Source organism: Panthera pardus, unplaced genomic scaffold (genome assembly GCF_024362965.1).
Source record: "Panthera pardus isolate Hobbes unplaced genomic scaffold, ASM2436296v1 HiC_scaffold_24, whole genome shotgun sequence".
Classification (NCBI taxonomy): Eukaryota; Metazoa; Chordata; class Mammalia; order Carnivora; family Felidae; genus Panthera; species Panthera pardus.
The window spans coordinates 48,593,792-48,617,635 of NW_026526810.1; the positions used below are offsets into that span (position 1 = coordinate 48,593,792).

Consider the following 23,844-nt stretch of genomic DNA (forward strand, 5'->3'; position numbering starts at 1 on the left):
ACTTGTGCTCTCTGTGCCTCTAAAACCACACCCAACACTCTTTTGTTAACATATCATCATAAATACCGATTACTCACTATGATATGTTATACACGGCTATAAATGTTTTACTGCTCCTTCTGTCAAGTAGTGGAGTCTGTCTCCCCTACTTCCCGAGTCTCAAGTGGCCTCATGACTTGCTTTGACCAAAAGGAAGTGGCAGACGTGATTTTGTGCGATTTTCAAAAGAGATCTTAGAGCTTCCACTCTCACTCTCTTGGACCTCTACATCTTGAGGCAAGCCCAGGCTAGCCTCTTTGAAGATAAAGAACCTGTGGGGTGAGAGCAAAACAAAGACCATGTGATAATTGAGGCGAGGCCATCCCAGACATACCAGCTGAGGCCCAAGGTATGTGAAGTAATCAAGGACCAGCCAGTATCACAGTCAGCTCTACCAACTGACTGCAAATACATGAGTGAGCCCCGCTCACCCCATGTGGAGCAGAGGTGAGCTGTCCTCGCTGAGCCCGACTGCCAACCTACAGAATTGTGAGAAATAAATGGTTATTGTTGTCAGCCAGGAAATTTTGGAGTATTGTGGCAGACAGAATTCTAAAGATGCCCTCCTGCCAAGATTCTCCTTCTCTTGTTATTCAATCAAATACTAAAGTAGGGACTGCTGTGAACCGAGTTTTCAATATAATTAAAGCCCCAAGTCAGCTGACCTGGTGATATGGCCTTGACATGATCATTTAAAACGCTGAGATGAACACTTCAAAAGCAGCGAGTTTTTTTCTGACTTGTTACAGAAGGGTACATCAAAAAGATTCAAAGAATGAGAAGGAGTTGTACCTTTGCTGGTTCACAGATAGAAGGGGCCACGTGACAAGAAATATAGGAGCCTCTAGAAGCTCCGAGCAGAGTCAGCTGCTGCCTAACAAGAGAAGTGGGATCTCAGTCAGACAACCACAAGAAATGGAATCCTACAGAGCCTAAAAAGAGTTAAAAGCAGATTCTTGTCCAGAACATCCACATAAGAGCCTGGTTTAGACAAGACCTTGATTTCAGCCTTGTGAGACCCTGAGCAGAGAACCCAGTCAAACCTGCCCACATTATCTCTGACCTACATAATGGCGTGCTAATAAGTCTCTATATCTATGCTAATTTGTTATTCAACAGTAGAAAATTTATACAGTTTATTTTATAGTCCTGGATGACAAACACACTAATTTTTTTTTTTTTTTACAACACATGGAAACACACAACACAAAGTAGGGGATTTCCATTCTGGCTGCACATTGAAATCTTGTGGAAAGCACTCCAAAAATATTAATGCCTGGGCCCACCCCAGAGATGCTGATTTAATTGATTTAATTGTTCTGGGATGTGGCCCAGGCATTGGTATTTTTGAAAAGCTCCCCAGGTGATTCTAACATCCAGCTAGACTTGAAAACCACTAATATAGAACAAAATATATATGGACAGATAGATGGGAGAGGAAGATTGTCACCCCATCAGCTCCCATCACCCTCCACACTGACATAACCATCTTAAGAACATGCTGGTGACTAACATTCTACTATGAATTCTAATACGAGGGTTTCTTCCCCATACCCAGCAATTCTCAGACACTGGCAGGGTGTCCTACAATTCACCTCAGTTCTGACACTACCTACTTGAAGGTAGTACCAGATTCCACAGGTTAAGTTATTTGGTCCTACAAAACTGCTCTTCATCCCTCTTCTTCAGTTGCCAGTTACAAGTTCAGGTTGTTGCCTGTGATTCTGACTGGCTATAGATTGGAGGTTCGAACAACCCCTCTTCTTGGGTTCAATGAATTCACTAGAGTGGCTTATAGAACTCAGAGAAACATTTTGCTTAGTAGGTTATGTGTTTATTATAAAAGGGTTTAACTCGGGAACAGCAAGATAAAAGAGATGCACAGGGCAAAGTCTGGGGAAAGGATGTGGGACTTCCGCCCTCTCCAGGCATGCCCCTCTCCCTGTACCTCCATGTGTTAACCAACCTGGAAGCTCTCTGAACCCTACCCTGTCAGGTTTTTATAGAAGCTTCATTACATTAGCAAAACTGACCAGATAATCAACCGTTGGCCACCAGTGAAACCTCTAATCCCTCTACCCTACTTGGAAACCCTGCCGTGGTGCAAGATGGAAAGATCTAACCCTCTAATCATGGTTGACTCCAGTGGCAACTGATTCCCATCCTTAGGTTCTAGGGCTTTCCCAAGGCTACCTCATTAACATAAAAAAAGACACCTTCATCTTTCTCATCACTGGAAGTTCCTAGGGTTTTAGGAGCTTTGTGCCAGGAGTTGGATGACCACATACATATTTCTTATGAGAAACCACAGTATCACAATGCCTCTATCAGTTAGAGCACTTTTGGCAATAGGACAAGAACATTAATCTATCCCTTAATAGCAAATCCAGATATGAGGGGCTTTAATGTTGACTAGTTCAGGAGCTCTACACAGCCACCAAGGACTTAAGGGCTTTCCATCTCTTTGGTCTGCCATTTTCAGCATATGGTCTTTCTCCTAGTTTGCCTTTATAGTACCAATATGGTGGCTACTGATCCATGGAATGTATGTTATGGCATCATCCAAAGAGATGAAGTTTCTCCTCATGTATTCTCTATTAGGGAAGGAACACCTTCCTCCAAAACTTTCCCATGGTTTCATTTAGGTTCTACTGGCCAGAATTGGGTTATATTCATGTCCTCACTGCAAGAGAGAATAGAAAAGAAGTATTTGACATTTTTAGCTTCTATAGTGGGAGGTGAGTGGGCTTTCCCAGCAAGTTAGAAGCAGGAGAAGGTGGGTGGATAGTTACTGGGTAGATTAACAACCATGTCAATTCTTTCACACATCTCCTTATGCTCACATAAAAACATTTATTTATGTTTGCATATATAGATACACACATGAATGGGATTATATCATAGATGTTCTTCACTGTAGTCATTCTCCCTCTCACATTGTGCTATTATTATTATAGTTTTGACTCACTGCACATAACCCCAGTAACAAATGTTCACACCTATCCTTCAGTGCTTTTCTCAGGGCTTATATAAAGCATAAAAAAATGCATATAGTTATGTGATGGAGGTGGGGGGGTGTCATTTATTTAACACAATAGGATCATGTAGCACCTTATGGCAATTTTTTCAAGTCAAGTATATACACTTAGGTATCTTGCTTTCTAATCTCTAAATGTTACCCATTAGTTCTCAACTTTTCCCTGTTTCCTCTGATTCAACTCTCCACTTCCTTCAGCTTTTATCAAAGAGCCCAATTAAGACTGAGTATGGAGCTCTCTAGCCTAACTCCTACTTTGTTGTTTGGGATGTCAGGGCAACAGTATTATGAAGCCAAGGGTCCTCGATGTATTCCTCTAGCTTCAACTGGCTCTCATTAACTAACTTCATCTGACTAACTGCTCACATGCAGAGAAGTTTTCTGGGTCTCCTGCCATCAATTTTGTCCATCCTAAGCTTCTAGAAGCTACATTCTCTCCTAGGGGAATATAAGAACTTGGGATGAATTTTTGCATTTCTAAACATGCCACATTTTCCCATGACTTTTGCTGCCCAAATGGTTGAAGTTTCCTATTGCAGGCTGGAAAGGAATTTGTTCTTTCAGACCCTTTTCCTTCTTTTCCCATGTTTATTCCAAAGGAGAGTTTCTTCACAAAGCTCTAAAATTCAACTGTTCTGCCAAGGGTTTTTGTTTTGTTTTACTGTTATTTGTTTTTAGGAGCTATGGGTTTTCAGTTATTTTTTAGTTAGATGTGAACAAAACCAAACAGTTGTTAGAAACATTTATATAGGAGTTATGTTATAGATTTCTGTCAAACACAGCCTGAATGATATGTTTCTTCCAAACCACTCCCTCAATATACAGTGTCTGAGAAGAGAAGAAAAGAAGCAAAAGACCCGATCAGTGGAAAAGACATAACACATTCAAAAAAGATTCCAACAAAATTGGGATTCCTGGCCACCTTCAGTTCAGGCACAGGGCTTTGTCGTATTAGAATCTGACCAGATTTTAATCAAACATGAATGATCCAAGAGCAGCAGGGGTCTAGAAAAGTTGTAACTGATGTGTCTTTAGTGTACCCAGGCCAACTATTTTTCGGTATTGGGGATTGAGAAATTAAAATTATTCTGTTGGGGTGATTTCATATGTAAATATGGGAAAAGTACTCTCTTGAGAGAGATCTCTTAATTCCCTGGTAGTAGGTGACCAGTCTAAAACCAAGAGACAAGTCCAGTTATGTGACTAATTAAAATGTTTTTCATACAGAGGGTAATTTTCTTTACAGTGGCTGCATTCTTCCTTTTATATCCCAAGCTTATTTTCAGAGAAAAAGAAATTGAATTGTCTTGGTAATTGACAATCTTGATGCAAGTTAGAACAGAGGAAATACCAATGAAAAAATATAATACAAATCACTTAGCAACAGGGAAATGCAAATCAAAAGCACAATGAGATATCACCTTACACCTGCCAGAATGGCTAGAATCAAAAAGACAAGAAAACACAAGTGCTGGTAAGGCTGTGCACTGTTGGTAGGAATGCAAGCTGGTGCAACCACTGAAGAAAGCAATATGGAGGCTCCTTAAAAAATTAAAAATAGAATTATCATATGATTCAGTAATTCAACTGCTAGGTATTTACCCCCACCAAAAAAAAGAAAAAATTGAAAACACTACTTTGAAAAGACATATTCACCCTTATGTTTATTGTAGCATTATTTACAATAGCCAAGATATGGAAGCAACCAAAGTGTCTATGGATAGATGAATGGATAAAGAAATAGTGGCATATATATATATATATATATATATATATATATAGGAATATTGCTCAGCCATCAAAAAGAATGAAATCTTGCCATTTGGGGCAATATGGATGGGGCTAGAGAGTATTATGCTAAGTGAAATAAGTCAGAAAAAGACAAATACTATATGATTTCACTCATATGTGGAATTTAAGAAAAAAAAACACACAAATAAACGAATGATAAAAGAGACAAACCAGACTCTTGAATACAGAGAACAAACTAGTGGCCTCCAAAGTGAAGGTAAATGGGGGGATGGGTGAAATATGTGAAGGGGATTGTGTACATTTATCATGAGGAGCACTGAGTAACCTATAAAATTATTGAATCATTATATAATATGCTTGAAACTAATGTAACACTGTATGTTAATTATTCTTCAATGAAAAAAAAAGAAAAAATATGACTACATACAGCTAGGCTCCTGAATTCCACTTTGGCTGGCTATCCTGGTTAAGATGATCCAAACACCTTTAATCTCTGTGGTCCACTGCTTCAATAGATAGGAAGAGCAAAGCCCTTCTTCAAAGGGAGAGCCTGTTAAATTGAGAAGATTGAGTCCTTTTTCAAAGTTTTATTTATTTAAGGAATCTCTACACCCAGTGTGAGACTTTAACCCATGACACCTGAGGTCACGAGTTTCACACTCCTCCAACAGAGCCGGTCAGGTGCTCTAAAATTTATTTATTTTTAAATATTTATTTTTGAGAAAGAGAGAGACAGGGTGTAAGTGGGGGAGGGGCAGAGAGAGAGGGAGACACAGAATCCAGGCGGGCTCCGGGTTCTGGGCTGTGAGCACAGAGCCTGACTCGGGGCTCGAACCCAAGAACCGTGAGATGATGACCTGAGCTGAAGTCGAGTGCTTCACTGACTGAGACACCCAGGCGCCCCTAAAATTCATTTTTTAAGAAGTAGGTGGAGGGGAGGAAACTCAGGGACTTTTGGAAGGGGGTGTGGCTTTCCTGATAGCCACAGAGGAGAGGATTTTGCTCTACTAATTATTTCGTATTTTCACAAGTTATCAGTATTATAACAGTCTCATTGTCCTCAGAGCTACCTGCTCTCCATTCATCAGCTTCCTTGTTTTTGTTATCCTGGAGGCCAGGGACAAGAAGACAAAGGAGAAAATGGGGCTTTACAGGGTTTTGTGTCCTTGCTCTTTGAAGCTGACTCAGCTTCTCCACTCTGGGTTCCTCTCAGCCTGCTCAGCCACTGCTGCCCCAGCGAATCTGTCGCAGTCATGGTTCTGTCCCTTGGAAGCCTCTTTTCCTTCCGCCTTTCAGTATTTTCAAAGTTTCCATATTTCATCAGTTCAGTCTTAGCATCTCCAACTAAAAAAGAAATACTGTGTAGACACTTTAGAAACCAAAGGAGATCACAGACCTCTCCCTTGTAGCTAAATTATACCTTCTAGGAGTTTGGTTTTGGCCACCAATAGACTTCATCCTTTCTTGAGACCAGATAAACAAGCAAAGCCAGAGTCTGTTTCCAAGGTTTTTTCTTGCTTAGAATCAAACTTAAAGAAACTTTTGCAAAATATATGTTTGAGTGAAGCTACATTTCAAAAAAAGATATGTCAATTTTACTGATTATAACCAGTTTTCAATATTTTTGTATGTTTCTTATTTGTTTATTTATTTAAATGTTTATTTTCGAGAGAGAGAGAGAGAACATGAGCAAGAGGGCAGGGGCAGAGAGAGAGGGAGACACAGAATTGGCTCTAAACGGGCTCCATGCTCTGAGCCACCAGGACAGAGCTGGATGACAGGCTCAAACTCATGAACTGTGATATCATGACCTAAGCTGAAATCGGATGTTTAACCGACTGAGCCACCCAGGCACCTCTGTTTCTTTTTCTTTTTCTTTTCTTTTTTTTAAATGTTTATTTAGTTTGGAGAGAGAGTGAGAGAGAGAACACGTGAGTGGGGCAGGGGTAGAGAGAAAGGGAGACACAGAATTAGAAACAGGCTCCAGGCTCCTAGCTGTCAGCACAGAGCTTGACACGGGGCTTGAACCCACGAAACACAAGATCATGACCTTGAGCCTAAGTCGGATGCTTAACCGACTGAGCCACATGTGAGCCACCAGCCATACAGGTGCCCCATGTATGTTCCTTTCTAGACTCCTTTCTATATGTAAAATGATTTGAATGCTATTGCATTCTTCAGTTTGGCATTTTGCTATTTTCATTGAATAGATTTCTAATAAATATTTATGTAAATTAAGCAAACATCAAGAGTTCAACTGTTTATACCTCTCTGGAGGTGGGTTGCAAAGGTAATTGGAAATAATCTCTGAGTAAATCCTGGCAATCAGATGGAGTTAATGAAGGGGCAGCCTTAACTGAAGAGACCATCAAGTCATGTTGAATCTAAAGTTTTGACTTTAATTTTATGAGTTGCTGCAGGTACATAAAGACCAACAAACATCCAGTTGCCTGGGCCAGCAAATGGTCCTATTTTTCACCCTGAGATGTTATTGAGCTTTGGAGCCTGACTGAAATTCCAAATGTTCACTAGCACTGGAGGCTTTCACATCTGCGAAAGTACTCCGTGGGTTCCACTTCCCCAAACCCATGGAATGCTCCTTTCCCAGAATGTTTAAAGAATTCTATAATCCTTTTATTTGGGAACCCGATTTTACAAATTCTAAGGGGGGGGGGGGGTAATATGCTTCTACTGTGCTTATTAGCATTAACAGTTGCAAATGTCCAGCGAGGCTGTGCTACCTGACAGGATAAAACTCTGGAGTCATCATTAAATTTGGTCCTTCAACAGACATTTTCTGTGTGCTTACTCTGTGCCTCATGGAGGCCAGGCAGCTCAGGTCATCAGGAAACCTTCTCCTTGAAGATAAAGTCTCACTGCTCTAGGTCCCCAACTAGAAGAAGCAGTCAAAAAATTACAACCGTATTTAACTCCCAACATGTAACCCCAGCTCAATATGAAGAAATTCCAAAATAAGAAATAAAATGAATGCTCCCCTGAGACACCGACAGTGCACAGATGTCGATCTGGCAGGATGCCCAGAGACTTAGATGGGTACAACTTGGACACATCAGGTTGGTTTCTTTCAACAGCTCTGCACTCATCCTCTTTGGTTGCTTTCAGCCTACACTGTGTCAACTCAATCCATGGATTTTTTTCCAAATAATTGACTTGGCGTGTTCATTAAGATGGCCCAGCATGTGACTGATTCACTGAATGTTTCATTTTTCACTGGATGCTTGGCACGTACTCCTGGATACTGTAATTATCCTACCTTTTTTGTTTCGCCTCACTATGCATGAAGTGTTGGAGAGAGGCCATCCTTCCTGATTGAACACTGATATTCCCTGTCAGCCCTTTCGTGAAGGGTGTTTTGGTTTATGCACAGGGCATGAGTCTGAGAACATGTGAATTAGCCCTGATTTGTGAATCGGCTGTCATCTATGTTTCCATAGTTGTCAGCCCCGTTGACCTCAACTTCTATGCCTTGAAAATGGGAATGACAAATCTTGTCCTGTTTCAACTGCATAGGGCTCAAGAGCACTCAGAAAAACCAAGAGAAGTCTGTCCTCCCAACCTGCTGAATCTCGCAGGTACCAATGGATGGGCTCGCCGCAGTTTCTAAATAAGAAAAAAGAAAAACAAACACCACATCCTCAAACTAGATCTGTGATTGGGTGATTAATTGTGAGCCCAGATCACTGGGAAGGACAAGGGTCAATATACAAAAGGCACAAGGTGTATCTTACCTTTTAATCAGAGTCCAATACCCCTTGGAATTGCTGTATTCAGAGCAGCAGTCTGACCTCTGACAGTTGTGGCAGCAGAAGCAGTGGCTTTCTGGACCAGTGCTGTCCAATATAGCATCTCAATGGCACTGGCTATATTCCACATGCTCAGAAGCCATACACTGCATGCCAGTGGCTACAATAGTGGACAGCACATATACGGAACATCTCTACCGGTACAGAAGGTTCCACTGGACAGTGCTTCTTGACACTGACAAATCTGTCCTCTCACCACTACGCTAACTAGCCTCAAGTCCATATTTACAGTAGCATCACGTGGTTCCATCTCATACAAATGAAGAAAACTCCTAAGCAACAGTGCATAGGCAACGAATGCCATGTTTTCATAATTTCCTTCATTCAGTGTAAGAGGGTAAGATAAACCAAAGGGCATATTACAAAGAGATTTATCAACCATTAATCAATATTTAATTTTAAAAAAGAATTATATCACAGGCCAGGGACTAGAAATATTCTATTTTCTTTTATGTGTGAATCCCAATTGATTCATGGTCTGAATATCCAGGATTTGACTGCCCCCCCCCATTCTTCTCACCTCCCCCATTCCTCTGTGAATTAAAGATTGATTTTATTATAGGCCCATTTCCTTCTTGTTTATGGTATCACATCTATTTGATAAAGAATGCAACACTGGCAGAGATTTAAGTGTTTTGCATGTTATATATGCAAAAAGGGTAAACATCAAATATAGACCGGAGCTAAATGGCTTAAAGTGCATTGTTTATCATGCCTTATTTTATTGCTAATCTCACATATATCTCACATCTAACAGGGAACAGGCCTCACACACCCATAAAAAGCCTACAAACCAAGCTATTGAAAGAGTAATATTTAAGCATGGCATTCATAAAGTACGTAATGGAATTGTAGCGTTGACAGATATCACGGAACTGTCAACAAAATGGATTCTGAGCCATCTCCTTTCAAAAATGAGAAAACTGAAATCGAGAGCAGTGCAGTGCCACAAAGTTACTTGCTGAGTGATGGAGTCAGAATTAGAACCCAGCTCCCACATGTGGAGCCAGAGTTATTTTGGGCACCTCCTTTGTCGCTCTGCTCTGACCAAGGGGATGAAGATGATGAGCTGGGAGGGAAACGCAGAAAGATGGCCACTCTCAGATGGCAGGAAGGCGAGTCCTCCTGGCACCTGGCCAGCACCTAGGCCACACAAGGCCCACTATGGGAGACACGTGGCTGGGAGACACTCTTTCTTCTTAGCCCATACAGGCATTCTCAAGTACGCCACTTGCCTTCAAAACCGCCATTTCCCAGAGTAACCTAAATGCCAATCAATGGGATTTCTGGAACCAGAGTACAGGTGGTCTGTCCTGGTTAGTTAAATTTTTGAGCGTGCCTTTACTAGGTCTTACTTATGAAAAGCTCCAAGTTCTCTAATCCCACTTCTCTAAAATGGCATCTAAGCATTTACCTTGAGGTTTAATAGGTGTGGTTTTAGGGGCCCGTAAATCCCCCGAAAAGGCAAGTGAAATTCAGCTCCCAGTCTATAGTATTCATTAAATTATCAAAGATATCCATGACTGCAAAAGGTCCAAAAAGATCTGCTATAAAGGGAGAGGAGAAAGATGCACTTTCTAGAAGGAAAAAAAAAAATCACTGAACCCAGGAAAACAGCATGATGACCAAAAGGTCTAATAAACATCAATTTAATAGAAACAGGCAATGTGAATGAAAAGGGAGTCCAATGCTTAAGAATCCCCGGAAGAAACAAGGTTGAAGACACAGTTCCCTTGTCTCTACCTTCCTTCATTTGTCCAAGAGCTGAGCTACAAATCCACTTCTGCAAGTAAGTGGGATAGGAAAACACCTTCCACCTTCTTCTCCAGCACCACACCCTGAGGGTCCAGGTTGACCCAGACTGCCTGCAACGGTAAGGCAGGGTTCAGGGTGCCAAGTCGGGCTCCATGACCGGTGGCACTGCCTTGCTGCCTACCAGCTGTAAAAAGGGGCAAATCGCCATCCCATGTACTTTACCTGTCATGATAGGATCCTTGTATACCCTTCCTCACATCTTTAGATGACAGTGTGCCAGGATGGGAGTGAAAAACGACCCCTGATACACTGAACTAATGTTGAAATACAGCCCCCAAATTAAAGGACATCATGAAAGAGAGCAAGTCCCCAGCAGGAATGTGTAGAAATACTGCTGGGGCTCTTGGAGAAAACCTGGCCTGGGAGGAGGCAGACATGGGCTTCGGTCAGGAGCAGCAGCTGGAAGCCAGAGCACAGAGGCTGCTACAAACACGCTCATCGTCTCTCCCAGAAATTTCGCGACACATTCAACACCCACAAGAGGCCATGACAGCGGCTGCCAACTCATTCCATGCCAAGCGAAGGAGCAAATGGAATCGTAATTTTATCTTCCATTTCAGTACGGGGGGAATGTACCTCTTAATATGTTCTATTCAATGAAAACAATGGAATCGAGAAATGCCAGATACCAAACAGCAAGAAATGTTCACAGGAACCTGGTTTGTCAGCTATGATTCTGGACTAAAATGACATTAAAATTTTCATGGGGGAATACAAATCACGGATTTAAAAAATGTCTGCTGAACTAGATACGCGGACAAGGTGAGTCACTGGTACGCCTGCCTCACGCATTTGACTGCTGATCAGCATAATTCATCTGGTTTTCTGACTCGTGTCTCAGTTTTTCAGTATCAGCTTTCCACAAAGAGAATGGTGGTATAACCATTACCAAATAGCAAACATTGCAGATAAGAATATTCTGGTACATTTTAAAAGAAACTCTCACTGGTGCTGATGGACTATAAAATATTTTTAAAACATGGTTAAGTCATAAATCTCTTCAATACCAAGAGGCAGGGTGTAATGATTTGTATATTTTATTTTGACTTTACATGCGGTGTTAAAAACCCAAAGTACATATTATTTACACATCCACAATACAAGTTTACAAGATATCTATACATGTTAAAGTACTCTATAAAACAGTATAGAGCCACTTCACTTTAGGGTTACTTTTTATGCCGTACCATTAAAAAAGATACAATCTGTGTTTACCTTTGCACAAATGGATAAAGCATTTAAAAATTAAATTAACAGGAGACTAGATTTTATGTTAGAAATTTCAACATAAATACTGATCGAACACACATTACAAACTACAAGGCAGCACAATGTTACAAAATGTTATCTGGGTTCACATAGAGTTACTGTTCCGTTTTCTGCACGCCGGGATTAATATCAGTAAGGTGAACTCAAACGCATTTGTTGGCGGTGGACTGAGTAGTGTTTACCGTTGGTTGGTTTAATTTACGATTAATCTGTAACATTTTAGTTGCAAAGCTGAAGTGTTTCGAGAACAGAAGTTCTAGATTTTGAGCTTCCACAGATCTCAGGGAATCACATTCTTTAGAAAGCAATATTCTCAAAGGAAAAGAATAACTCTATCAGTATTCTACAATCTGTATAAAAATGCTCTGGTCTTCTGCAACCCATCCTCCCCCAAGTCATATGTATCATCAGTGTTATCCCAAGAAATCGGTTGAACTTATTTGTCTGACTTAAGTCAGGAGCATTCCTCTGCCTGGATACTTTCTAGATTAGGTTCAATAAACCATGGTGTGGTGTGCAGCATATTAACTGCATCAGGGTTACACATCATCAGCTGTAAGTGGCTTCTGCAAAACTACCAATAAATGACTCTATGGTTTCCACAGGTGTCACATTACCCGAGAAACCTCATTTGACTTCACATTATCACTGTTTCATCCTTAGGAAAGCAGGAGTGGAATGTTTATCATGGCAAAGGATGTAATGCTGCTATTTGAGTGGATTGTTTCACAATTAATTGTTCTAGGTTGTTTTAACGATTTTTTAAAAGTCTTTTCAGGTGCTGGTTGAAAAACATTTACAACTGGCACTCGGCAAATGATGTGCTCTACTGAAAACACTTGACATATTTTAGTACTTCTATCATTCTCATGAATAAGGCACAAAATGCACAGATTCAGGTAAACTCACATGTAATATTTACAGTATATTGTCATTACCTGCATGACTTCAAAGAAAACTCTCATATTAACACAACATAGACAACATGATTGCACCACTGTTCGGTTTTCATAGACACTCTCTGTTAGGCCAATTATAATCGCTTTCATACTTCCTTCCTCTGTCTTCTGTTTTGTTCATTTATCTTGGGGGTAGGAGGAGTTAAAGGAAGAGAAATTGTACTACATGGGAGAAACCAAACAACATCAAAATAAAACCTTATTAGTGTGTCCAAGGTTAAATACAGTGAGTCAGGCTTGGATTCACAGTGGACAGGTAAATTTTACTACTGAATACTGGTGGATAAATGAAGGATCCCTCTTAACATCTCTATCTCCTTAAGCTGGCAAGACTGTAATAGAAGTTTTAATGAATAGCAGCACAAAATTACTTAGAACTCTTACATTCTGGCATTGGGGACCATGTAAGTCAAGTTAATCATTTTGATGGTCAGATCAGCCTTGATTTTATTTCTTTCTCAAAGCTGAACCCAATGGACTGCTGTGGGAAGAAGTTATTGTCTCTTGTTCAGTCATGCGCAATGTAAACAAGTCCATAGCACAAAAAGATGCAATGGGCACCAGAACAAATCCTCATGGGTACAGAACACACACACGCACACACGCACGCACACACACACACACACACACACACAGGCAACACAGTCCATTGGTGGCATGAAAAAAAATGCCACCCTTTGAAAAAAATGCTACAGTTTGGGTCAAAGACTGGAGTTTTAGCAAATTGTTTGGTAATCTACAAGTTCATTTCTTTGAGACATTACCATTGTTTTTTTGACATTTGTGCAAGAGGCAAGGTGAATGCATACAATTAAAATGTTCACATTTAATGGGAAGACCACACATCATGGTAGTCTAAGTTGAACCCATTTTCAAGTATTTGCTTACAGACTCTTCTGAGTACTGTATCAGCTCTCTATACTGGTAAGGTAGCCCCCTGGGTGCTACACATCTCTTTAGCTTCAAACAAAAGAAATGGAATGACCAGCACCTTCCTTTGTTTTCAGGCAAGTACACAGAAGCTTTGCTGTAGTAGCTACATGTGGCAAGTTCTGATGTTGCCAAAGTTAGAAAGAGTTTCTTTGGCCACTTGGTTCTCTTAAAATACAAGGGAGTCTCTTGTCTTAAGGTACCCTTACAACATCATCCTCTCAACAACATGGACAGGATAAAGCCACACGGAGAATAGCACACACTTGAGGCCTAGTAAGTGTATTTGTTCAGTGGTCTGACAGATGTGGTTTGAGGAACAAAGGAAGGCTTTGGTGGCACATCAGGTTTTAAGGACGGTGTCCTCTTTAGTCCCGTCCTAGGAAGGGTGCCATTACTGGTATAGCTGCTCTGTCTGGAGAGGGAAGGCTGCAGATGAACACTCACTGGTGTTCCCTGAATATAGTCCACCTTTGCCCCTGTGGAGGTGGGCAGGTACCCTCCACGGTTCATACTCGGCTGTCTAGATAACAAAACACCATTTGGTGAGTTTAAGTTTTTAGGCATAGCAGATATAGAGTGCCTCTGGGAGGAATTTTTGTGATAACCCCTTTGTCTTTCCAGAGAAGTCATTGGGACTCCAGGAGTGGTGGGGACATCCACTCGCTTGGTTGGGCTGTTTCTGGGGAGAGTTGAAGGAGGAGAGTACAGCGATGCTTCCCGGTTAGGGACCTTGGGTGGGACCTCTGACATAGGTCCCACAGGATCCAGCATTAGGGTCTGGTGGGCCATCTGGATGTCTCCCATGATGGCTTTGGGGTTGCTATTTGGGTCATTTAGATGCTTCAGGAGATCATTGAGGGTATTTCTGGAATCCACAGAACGCCGGTGATCTCTTTTGCTGGATGACTTTGTAAGTGGGTGGTCCATGTTCTGAAGCTTCTTTTCAGCTTTGTGAGCATTGGAGTTTGAGAAAGACGTGTTGTAGTCATGAGTGGCATTAGGAAGAACAATGGCACTGGGGATATGCCCATGACTTAATGGGGAATGGGGTGGTGGACTAGAAGGAAAAAACTGGGGGGTTTCTTTCCTTGAAGCCCCATGGCCGTGGGCCTTGTCTGAGTGGCTCTTCATGGCCTGCAGGGTCTTCTGGTGAAGCACAGGTGTAGACTCAGGCGTGGGGAGAGCAGCCAGTTCGGGAGGTTGGCCCCGATGGTCCATTACCATGGATTTGGTATCTCCACTGGGTGGCAGCTCTTTCCGACTGGTCAACAGGTTACTATACAATTTGGGAGAATCAATATTCTGTTGATATTCCTTGACTGGGCTGTCAAAGAGACCATTCAGTTTGGCAAAGCTTCCACTGGAGTCTGTGCACGACTGGGCAGATTCTGCATCTTTATGAATCTTTCTGTTTTTCCGAACGAACATGTCGCGATAGCAGTATACTGCCACCCCTGCAATGAACGCACCCAAAACAAAAGCGGCAAAGACACAGGTGATGAGGACATTCATGTGGACCATCTGGTTGGACTCTCCAGACTGGACTTCCCATCGTACACCTGCAACAGATACACAGGAAAAAAGTCTGAGTGAGGTGCTTCTTTCAGACAGTATCAGCCAGCAAATGGCTTCCTGTGAGCCAGCACTACCTTCACATGGTCCATATGCTTAGCTTGGAGGGTCAGGGAGACTCTAAAAGTCCACCTACACATTTTTCTTTAATCGCGATCAGATCCCCAGAGACATATAGGATTGCTGCAAATGCCAGGATAACTCTGATCTCCCACTGATTCCTACGTGCCTGTCTTTCCCCCCGAAATCTCTTGTAAGTAGTTGTTATCTAACATCCAAAACTCCAAGGTTTTTTGTTTTTGTTTTTTTGCCTAAAAATTAAGAGTTAGAAAGTAGGTATTTTCTAAATGGCCAACTTTAAATTCAAGAAATGTTTTGTCTCATGATTTTCTCCTAATTCATAAATCAGGATTAAAGGGCAACTGCTGGAATTAGGAAAACGTATGGATTGGCATGAATGTCCATTATGCTAAAATAATTAAGCAGATAAACTTATGCAATCTTAACTAGAATAAAGACACACAATTGGTTCACAAACTAAAAGCACCTGCTTGGTCACTGTTAGCTACAAATACGGACTTTCATGTTTACTTTGCTAATTTTTTTCATTCCACCTTCAGGTGAAGTACTCTTGAATTGCCTGCTATGAAAGAAATCCAGACAGTCTAAAGAAGTTTAATATGTATCAGTTAAGTAATATTATCCAATTGTCTTGAGCTATTTAAGAAATATTTAAGTTAGACCAGACGAAGAGTGAATTAGTTTATAATTATTGGGATTTTCAATGCAACCACAGACATCTAACAGTCAATCAAAGAAATGTTAGTTTAAGAGGTATCCAAGTCTGTTACATGCTATAAGCACAGTTATCCCAGTATAAGGTAAGTCAGAAGAATTCTGAAGATTCTGTTGTTTTAGGTTAGTATTAAGGCCTTTGGTCATTAGTTGTTTTTAATCACTGTTCGGGATTATGGCATTCAGTGTCATTGGAAAAGACAAAGAAGGAAAAGCAGAAAGAAATGATATTACTAAGGAAAACAAAACAGAAAGAATGATTATAAAATTGCTTACAATGGAAACATATGAAACCCAAATCAACAGATGTAAATCATAAATGACAATGCACTGGCATAAAAACTGATTGGAAACCTGATACCATAGTTTACTAAGCACCAAAGAATAGATTTTTTTTCCCCCAGAGTAAGATGTCTAATAAGCTACCTCATCCAGGCAACTGTTGTATAACTGCTTCTATTAAGGGCAGAAAATGATAGTTAGGGATAAGTGCTCTGTTATGTTTTATTGCTTGTGACATTCAAGCAACTTACTAGCACCTCATATATCCTTTTCATATTGCATTCGGAATTGAAGTTAAACAGAAGGCTGGGAAAGGCTTTTAGACAAAACATCTGATATCAGGATATTTGCAATTAATGAGTTTTGTGTTTTGATGTTGTTGGGGTGGCCCTGGAAATTCTCTGCCATTGAGCAGACTCTCAGTGTCTTCGGGCAGAAACCAACACAGATGAGATTGTCTGAGTGGCTACGTCATCACCTCTTTCTTTCACAGCTTCCCACCTCTTTCATCTGTGAAGGAATGCACTCCGATACAAGCACAGAAAGCAGAGTGAGGCAGCCAGTGGAGGTGGCGTGAACAACAGCAGGGCTCTGTTTTGGTTCACCTCTGGGAAACCCTAAGTCCACTAGCTCCTCAGAGATATCAGGAATCAGGTTTCCACTCAGCGAGAGATGAGTTCCCTGGTGAGGCCTTACCCTTTGGGATACCTGATAAAGGATCAGTAAAATCAGAAGTGTTTGGGTCATCTTGAACTACAAATTTCCGGGAGCTCGTCAGTTTAGGTCTCCAGGTATCAATCACTTTAGGTGTAATTTCTGGGATACTTGCCATTGTGGTAACAGATGATGAAGATACCTCCATGTCTGTGGTGGCAAACAGATTTTTATTAACGTGGGTAGATTTTTTTTTCTGACTGGTCTGTTGCATTTTTAAGTAAAGTTTAAGTCAATTTTATGAGAAATCCTATTCTATGATTTCATAAAAACACATCCAAAGAGACTACACCAAATTGCTTTCTTGCAAGGGAAAAGGAAAAACTAAAAATGAACAAAAGAGACGTATTAAGCAGATTTCAAAATTAAAGACATTCAAAACACTCCTACCGAAGCCCCTCAGGTGATTAATGACCCTCATGGAATGGGTAACACAAATCCCAGAGATTAATTGCTTTTTTCTCGTCATTTTGTGAGACAGCATCATTTCCTTTCTTTTTGTGTATATGTTTAAAAGCATTTCCATGGACTGTTAGAGATGTATCCTTCACTGGGGAACCTACAGTGTAACTCCATCAGGAAACACCTGGTTATGTCCGTGTCAACACTTGGGTTTTGACCTGATAAAGCAGGTTGCTCTGCTTTACCACGGACTCCCCATCCATCTGTGCACTGAGGCCTCACACCATCCATGGTAAAGCACCGAAGCACGGATGAACCTTGCCTGTACCCTTCAAAATGCTCGGGGAATTTATTCCAAAGAATTAGCAGCAACTCATGCAAAAGAAATGGCATTCATAAGCCAGATAAGGACGTTCTGATACATAAGACCTGCCATCCTTTTCTCCCTTCTGAAGAATGAAACTGCTGTGAGTTTTGGAAGCAGCAATCGGACCAGAAGGAACTTAACCTCTTAGCACGTGTGTTACTGATTTCCACAAAGTAGCTTTGCCCTCAGAATGTAAGCATACGGTTTTAGATTAAAACTCTGGAGACCCCCGTTCAGAGCGGCACGATGGTCACAGACGAAGGCTCCAGAACAGATACAGACACCGGGTCGTTGAACACCTTAATACATCAGATACCGGCTTCCTTCAACAGGAGCCTTTTTCACAACACTGAGACCACAACATTCAAAGATTCCCGGGATCCCCACAAACCATTCAAAAAAGATGTCTAAAATGTATAAATACACATTTTGGGGAAATGTGTATTTGTTTACTAGGTCTTAGGAAAGGTAAGGAAAGAAGGGGAAAATAATGAAATTCTGCCATCCATTGGATATAGATGGCCAGAGGGAACATCCACAATGCACAAGGGTGAGAGAGAAGGAAGCTCGGGTGGGCAGGCGTGCAGCTGGAATGCAGTCTATGTGAATCCATTTGATTTTTCGTAGGGGATGTGCCTTGGTCAATGATGAACTGTTAACATGCTACACAGAGGTGGAGTGCTGAGTAAGAAAAAGTCTTTCAGTACCATCAGTGGGATTATGAGTCAAAGCAGAAACATGAAGGGCTGCCAAACTGCGCAAAAGGAGGGGAGAAGGGGCTGAAAATGCTGAACTGAAGGAAAGAAAAGGTTGTTAATTCAAAAAAATTAAAAAAAACTAACCAGATGTTGGACCGCCAAATATTTTGTAATCTGGTGTAGTTGAAGTAGGCAAAATTTCTAAAAGAATTAAAGGAACAAGTAATCAGTAAAAAGTAACCAAAAGAAAGCAAAAATTTATGAATTCCAATTAACTAAAAAAGTCAAAAGAAAAGACTATAAATAAAAAGATTAACCTACTGGTTAGACTACCTTTCTCTAGATTTTCTACCAAATTGTAAATGGTGAAGGAAAAAAAAAAAAAAGGTAAGACTCTTCTCTAATGTATCCCCATGACCAAACAGCTCAGCTTTTGCGAAGTTTAAGTTAAATGCTATGTGGTTATGTGTCCTGAGTCATTAAAAGGCTGATTGTAAAATAATGTTCACGTGCAAATGTGGTTAAAAAGAATTGCCAGGAGGGAAAGGAAGATCCGGTCTTACCGTGGCAGTCCCCTAGGTGGGCCGTGATGCCGTATTCTGTGTCTTGTTCATATCCTCCAGCACTGTGGTTATGGAAAGCAAAGAAGTCTTCGGTTAACAGCCTTCATAGGGACACAAGTGACAACCAGAGCAGAATCAAGAACACAGACTGATTAGTAAGAAAAAATGGACATTTCAACACAGCTTGCTAAAACGAGGATTCCTGTTCAACATCTGGCCACTAAAATGTTTAAGACAGGGGAGAGAATTGTTTTTTCTCTCCATCCATTTCCCTTAGGCTACTGTCTACAATCTCCCTTCCTTCTTACAACTCCCGATTTTCTTGTTTATTTCTCCCATAAAAAAGAAAGAAAGAAAGAAAGAAAGAAAGAAAGAAAGAAAGAAAGAAAGAAAAGAAAATGAAGAAAAGAAAGGAAGAAAAAAAACAAAAGTAGTATTATTGGAATTTTTCCAACATTTCTAGCTTTAGAGACCCTAGAGAAGACAGAGGCAGCTCTCAGAAGCTCTCAGCTAATGTAACAAAACACACTTACAGCATCCCTGGGGTCACTCTGCCACAAGCCCCCTGGCTTAACCAGCCACAGTATGGGTCCCGAGATGCAATACAAGACCTATATAAAAACAAACAGAACATAACTTGGATTTTCTCATCATTGAAGGTCAAGATGCTGGAAGACTCATGGTAAGTAAAGACCCTCAGCTTACTTTTTACAGGATCCGTAACGCTCACAGCGACTGAGGGGGAGGCGAATAACGCAGCTAGAGAACGCCACATACACAGCGTGATGATCTTTATCCAACTGTAATGAGATGACCTTTCTGTCCTCCTCATTCTCAGCATTACACCTATATTTTGGGATGCATTTTGAAGCCATATGTTTAGTAAATCAAAAGCTACATGAAATGTACAAGACAAGTGGGGTTTGGTTGTGCAATTACTAAGAGCTGAGGTATCTTAAGGAATATTCCCGGTAGCAAACCAGGTAGGTACAGAGTTTGGGAAGTAATAAATCTGTGGTTCAACTTCTGATGCTCTGCACGGTTGGTTCAATTTCAGGTTGGACAAAGAGTTTTTTTAAGATCGCTTTCTTATTCTGGTGACCGAAGGGAACTATGTTTGTGAAGACCACGTTGGACTACAGGGAAGAAAAAGGACAGTGTTTCAATGCACTTAAATTTCGCTGCGCTAGATGTTTCTGGGTCTCTCTTTAGTCTCCTTTGCTCCATTTCCATCACCTATTTCTTCTTTGTTTTAGTGGCCATTATTTTTTTATATCCGAGGTTGGAAGAGTGGTATTGCGTGTGTGTGTGTGTGTGCGTGTGCATACTTACTACCTACTGTCTGCAGCAGGTGACGTCCTGAAACATACCTGAAGGTGTCAGGGGTGGTGCTAACATGTTCTCATTGCCCACAGGTGAACAACATGGGGTGAGTTATTTTAAACTCGTCAACTGTCCACCATTTTAGCCCCAGTGGACTCAGGAAGCACAACAAACTCAGGATTTATTTCAGGGAGGAGGAAAAAAACCCCAAAACACTCAATATGCCAAACCACTGCTAATTTCAAGGACTAAAAGGAAACTGCTGGATGAAACACACACCGGAAAGCTTTGAGCAGTGCTGAAAAGCATTCTCGTAAAATACACCTACTTTGCGTGGTTGTACGCTTCAATCTCTTCCAGTAATACGCTGTCATTCAAAGAGAAAGGACTGGTCTTTGCCAAAACTTTAAGCACCACGCCAGCTTCAGAGCCAACAAAGATGACTGTATAGTTCCGGTGGGGCCCAGCAGAATGGTCAACAGCGATGGCCGTCAGTCTGTACCTGCCAGAGGAGGTGTGCCAAGTCAGAGGGGAGGCCGACAGGAAGAGAGGGGCTTTGAGGGTGGTGGGCTGCTGTTTCCTGCAGTCTTACCTGATCCGAGTCTTTGTGAACCAGGGCTCATCGGCGATGGGTGGGACGGCAGAGTCCATTAGCGGGTGGGATTTGATGAACGACAGGGTTTCATCAGGGAAATCAATGGAGGTTTTATAGGCTTCAGCAAGGCCATGCTTTGCACAACAGCCAGGCCTGAAAGGAAAACAGTGTGTTTTTTCCCCTCACAAACTATCTAAGGAATAAGTGTCCATTCTGAAAGAAGAGGCCAAGGAAGAAAGGAGAATGAGCGAAACCAAGGAGCATCGCTATCTCCCTGCACTCAGTGGGTTCTCTGCACTCACCCCTGCAGGGCTATGTTTACTGACTTTGTCTGCAGTGCTGCCCAGGGACCCCATCCTGGCATGGGAGGTTGGCCCCCTCTGCTCTCTGAGGATGGCTGCTTCCAGTGACCAGAGGGTTTTGTTAAAGACAAAAACACTTTCTGTCTTTTTTCTTTACCTTGGCTTTGGTACTTTGTCTTCAGGGACTGCTGTCCAAACAGAATCTGGGGTTTTCTGTTCTTTAAACCGTCCTTTGAATACTTTTTCAATGTCATCCATGCTAAATGCACACACTGCAGAACCAGGAATGCTGAAAAGGGGGAAACCATCAGGAAAACCATCAGGCAATCGTAGGCCCACTCTTGGGTCCCTTAGGCAAGCACAGAACAGCTTTTGAAGTGCCAGGGATCTGTCCTCACCTGTTGAGCTGTGTGGTAAACACCCCGACCACAGTGGGGATGCCATTGATTTGTATTATGTCTGTGATAGACTGCAGGACATCAAAGTAGAAAAACGAATCTCCGGGGACAGAACAGTTAAGCCGAGCCTTCAGAAATGAAGTCCAGTGTTTCTCCAGGACCCGCTGGGAACCACCCATGTCATTTTTACATATGCGGGCCACACGGGAATAGACAGCCTGTCCAAGGGACAAAAGCAAAGCAACAGGGTTATGAGCTTGGAGGGGGAATGGAAACAAAAAGCTGCAATTTAAGGGAGGGACACAAAAATGCTAAAGATATGTCTGGCTGCAAAGAATCTAGCAATCTTCTCTCTAGGGATTTGTACAGTTAGAATGTAAAACTAGTTTTACCTGTAAGGAAAAAAAAGGCCATTTCCCTGTTCTGCCAAACAACCTCCCCAAGAAGCGAGCTCTGGAAATGCCTGAGTGAATGCAAACCATTCCCACACTTTGCCTCCCACCCTGTTTCTTGTATTGTTAATGAAATGTACCATCCTTAAACTTGGCATAACGACGTTGTGATACTTTCAAATTACATGGGCTTCTGCTGAAGCACTCAAAATTGAAAAGTGGCCTCTACTTTCCATTCTGTCTTTTGACTCTGACAAAGAATAAACTACCAACAGATTTCTAAAGTGTTAAAGAAGCATCCATAGCTCAAGGGTGCCTGAAGAACACTCTCTGTAGTGACAGAAAAAATGAAACCTTCTCAAGGCCCAAGGCTGCTGTTCTCACTCTGGTCGTTGTTCAGGTGTTTTTCAGCAATTATTCTCATGATAAGCAACTCACTTCTTTGCACTTGACCCTAAATGCACTGAGTGCTGGAAAATACACAGAGAGCATAACTCTACCGAAGCGGGCTCGATTCCACGCAGGGCAAGTCCATAAGATGAGTCAAGTGCATATACTTGCCTTGCCTAAATTATTATGTTCCACAGCAATTTCTCGAAAGAAGAAATACACATAGTTTCCATATTCTATGGCATGAAGAAAATGTGGCTCTGAAAGAAAAATTGAAAACAAACTGGTTTCTAAAGGATACTCCAATTCGCATAAGACCCCAACTGCTAGGCATGACTGACAGATACTGCATGGCTATATACAAGCCAATGTGAATTTCAATACACCAGTGAGCTCCAGGAGTGCCAGTATGGGGGTGTGGAAGCTTCAAGGAACCCAGAGTCTTTAATGTCAGCTAATGGACTGTAAAAAGCCTACAGGAACTGAACTACAGCAAAGGTCTTTGTTTTAACAGATTTATTCATTAACCTATTTAACTGGGGAAGAAAACTCCTTACACTGAGAATAAAAAAATCTTGATATCTGGACTCCAAAGAACAAGACGGATCTGCAGATATGAACTAATTGATTCTCACTACTAACTCTGCAGGATAGGTAGGTGGGTGTGGACCAGGAGCATATGTGCACTTAGAGGTAGGCACTTTGGCACACAGAAATGAGATCTCTCTTTTTTGAAGTCACTAGTATAAAATCGTAGATGAATCTACTTTCCCAACATGGCTACTAGTCTCCTCTTTCCTTGTCAATGCTCCTGTTCACAACTGAAGCAACTTGGACTTGCCCTCTGTAAACAATATAAAGTCATGCACTGAACCTCCTGATGCCACGGCTCCTGTTCCCACTTGGTCATCCCACCACCCTTGGCATTCGCACACCCTGCTTTCCAAAGGTACCTTTTATCCATTTGGAATCATATTTTATTGTGCGAAGGGCAGATCCATCCCCCATGCTTCGATAAATAACAGCATCACTGGCCAAGAAGTCAGCCACCGTGGCAGAATATAGCTTCCCATCTGAAACCAGAGTTGTAATTTGGGTAAGATGACCATACTAATCCTGTAGTGTGTTATCCTATGTAGTGCTTTCCTTCGGAGTGTTTTCACCTGTTATCCCTATGTATACAAATAAACCTAGATCTGATGCTCATAATCAACCTGCTACAAGTCGGCCCATGGTATTACCTAATTTTACAGGTGAGGGATCTAAGTATCAATAAGTTAAGCAACTTATTCAGGGTCACTGACCTAGTTAACAACAGAGCCATGTGTGAGACTATTTATAATATGTTCACTGTTTAAAATAATTTTTTTAAGTTTTTTACTTATTTTGAGAGAGACAGAGACAGCACAAGTGGGGAGCGGCA

General features: G+C 41.5%; 1 protein-coding gene across 12 annotated transcripts in view; it reads right to left on the reverse strand.

Annotated features, from left to right (window-relative positions):
* Positions 1 to 11,488: 11,488 nt before the first annotated feature.
* The window catches only part of SEMA6D (semaphorin 6D), a 578,700-nt gene continuing 566,344 nt past the window's right edge, over positions 11,489 to 23,844 (reverse strand). For 4 of the 12 annotated variants that reach the window (XM_019442211.2, XM_019442210.2, XM_019442212.2 and 1 more), the window contains 12 exons: positions 23,375 to 23,494; positions 22,593 to 22,681; positions 21,640 to 21,857; positions 21,399 to 21,530; positions 20,937 to 21,092; positions 20,673 to 20,846; positions 19,727 to 19,867; positions 19,555 to 19,632; positions 19,022 to 19,122; positions 18,603 to 18,659; positions 16,974 to 17,141; positions 11,489 to 15,187 (listed from right to left, as the gene is read on the reverse strand). In XM_019442211.2, the coding sequence (XP_019297756.2) occupies positions 13,899 to 15,187; positions 16,974 to 17,141; positions 18,603 to 18,659; positions 19,022 to 19,122; positions 19,555 to 19,632; positions 19,727 to 19,867; positions 20,673 to 20,846; positions 20,937 to 21,092; positions 21,399 to 21,530; positions 21,640 to 21,857; positions 22,593 to 22,681; positions 23,375 to 23,494 (2,723 nt within the window). In that variant the 3' untranslated portion in view covers positions 11,489 to 13,898. The remainder of the gene's footprint in view (positions 15,188 to 16,973; positions 17,142 to 18,602; positions 18,660 to 19,021; positions 19,123 to 19,554; positions 19,633 to 19,726; positions 19,868 to 20,672; positions 20,847 to 20,936; positions 21,093 to 21,398; positions 21,531 to 21,639; positions 21,858 to 22,592; positions 22,682 to 23,374; positions 23,495 to 23,844) is intronic. The other 8 variants (XM_019442215.2, XM_019442216.2, XM_019442217.2 and 5 more) reach the window with 8 other exon arrangements.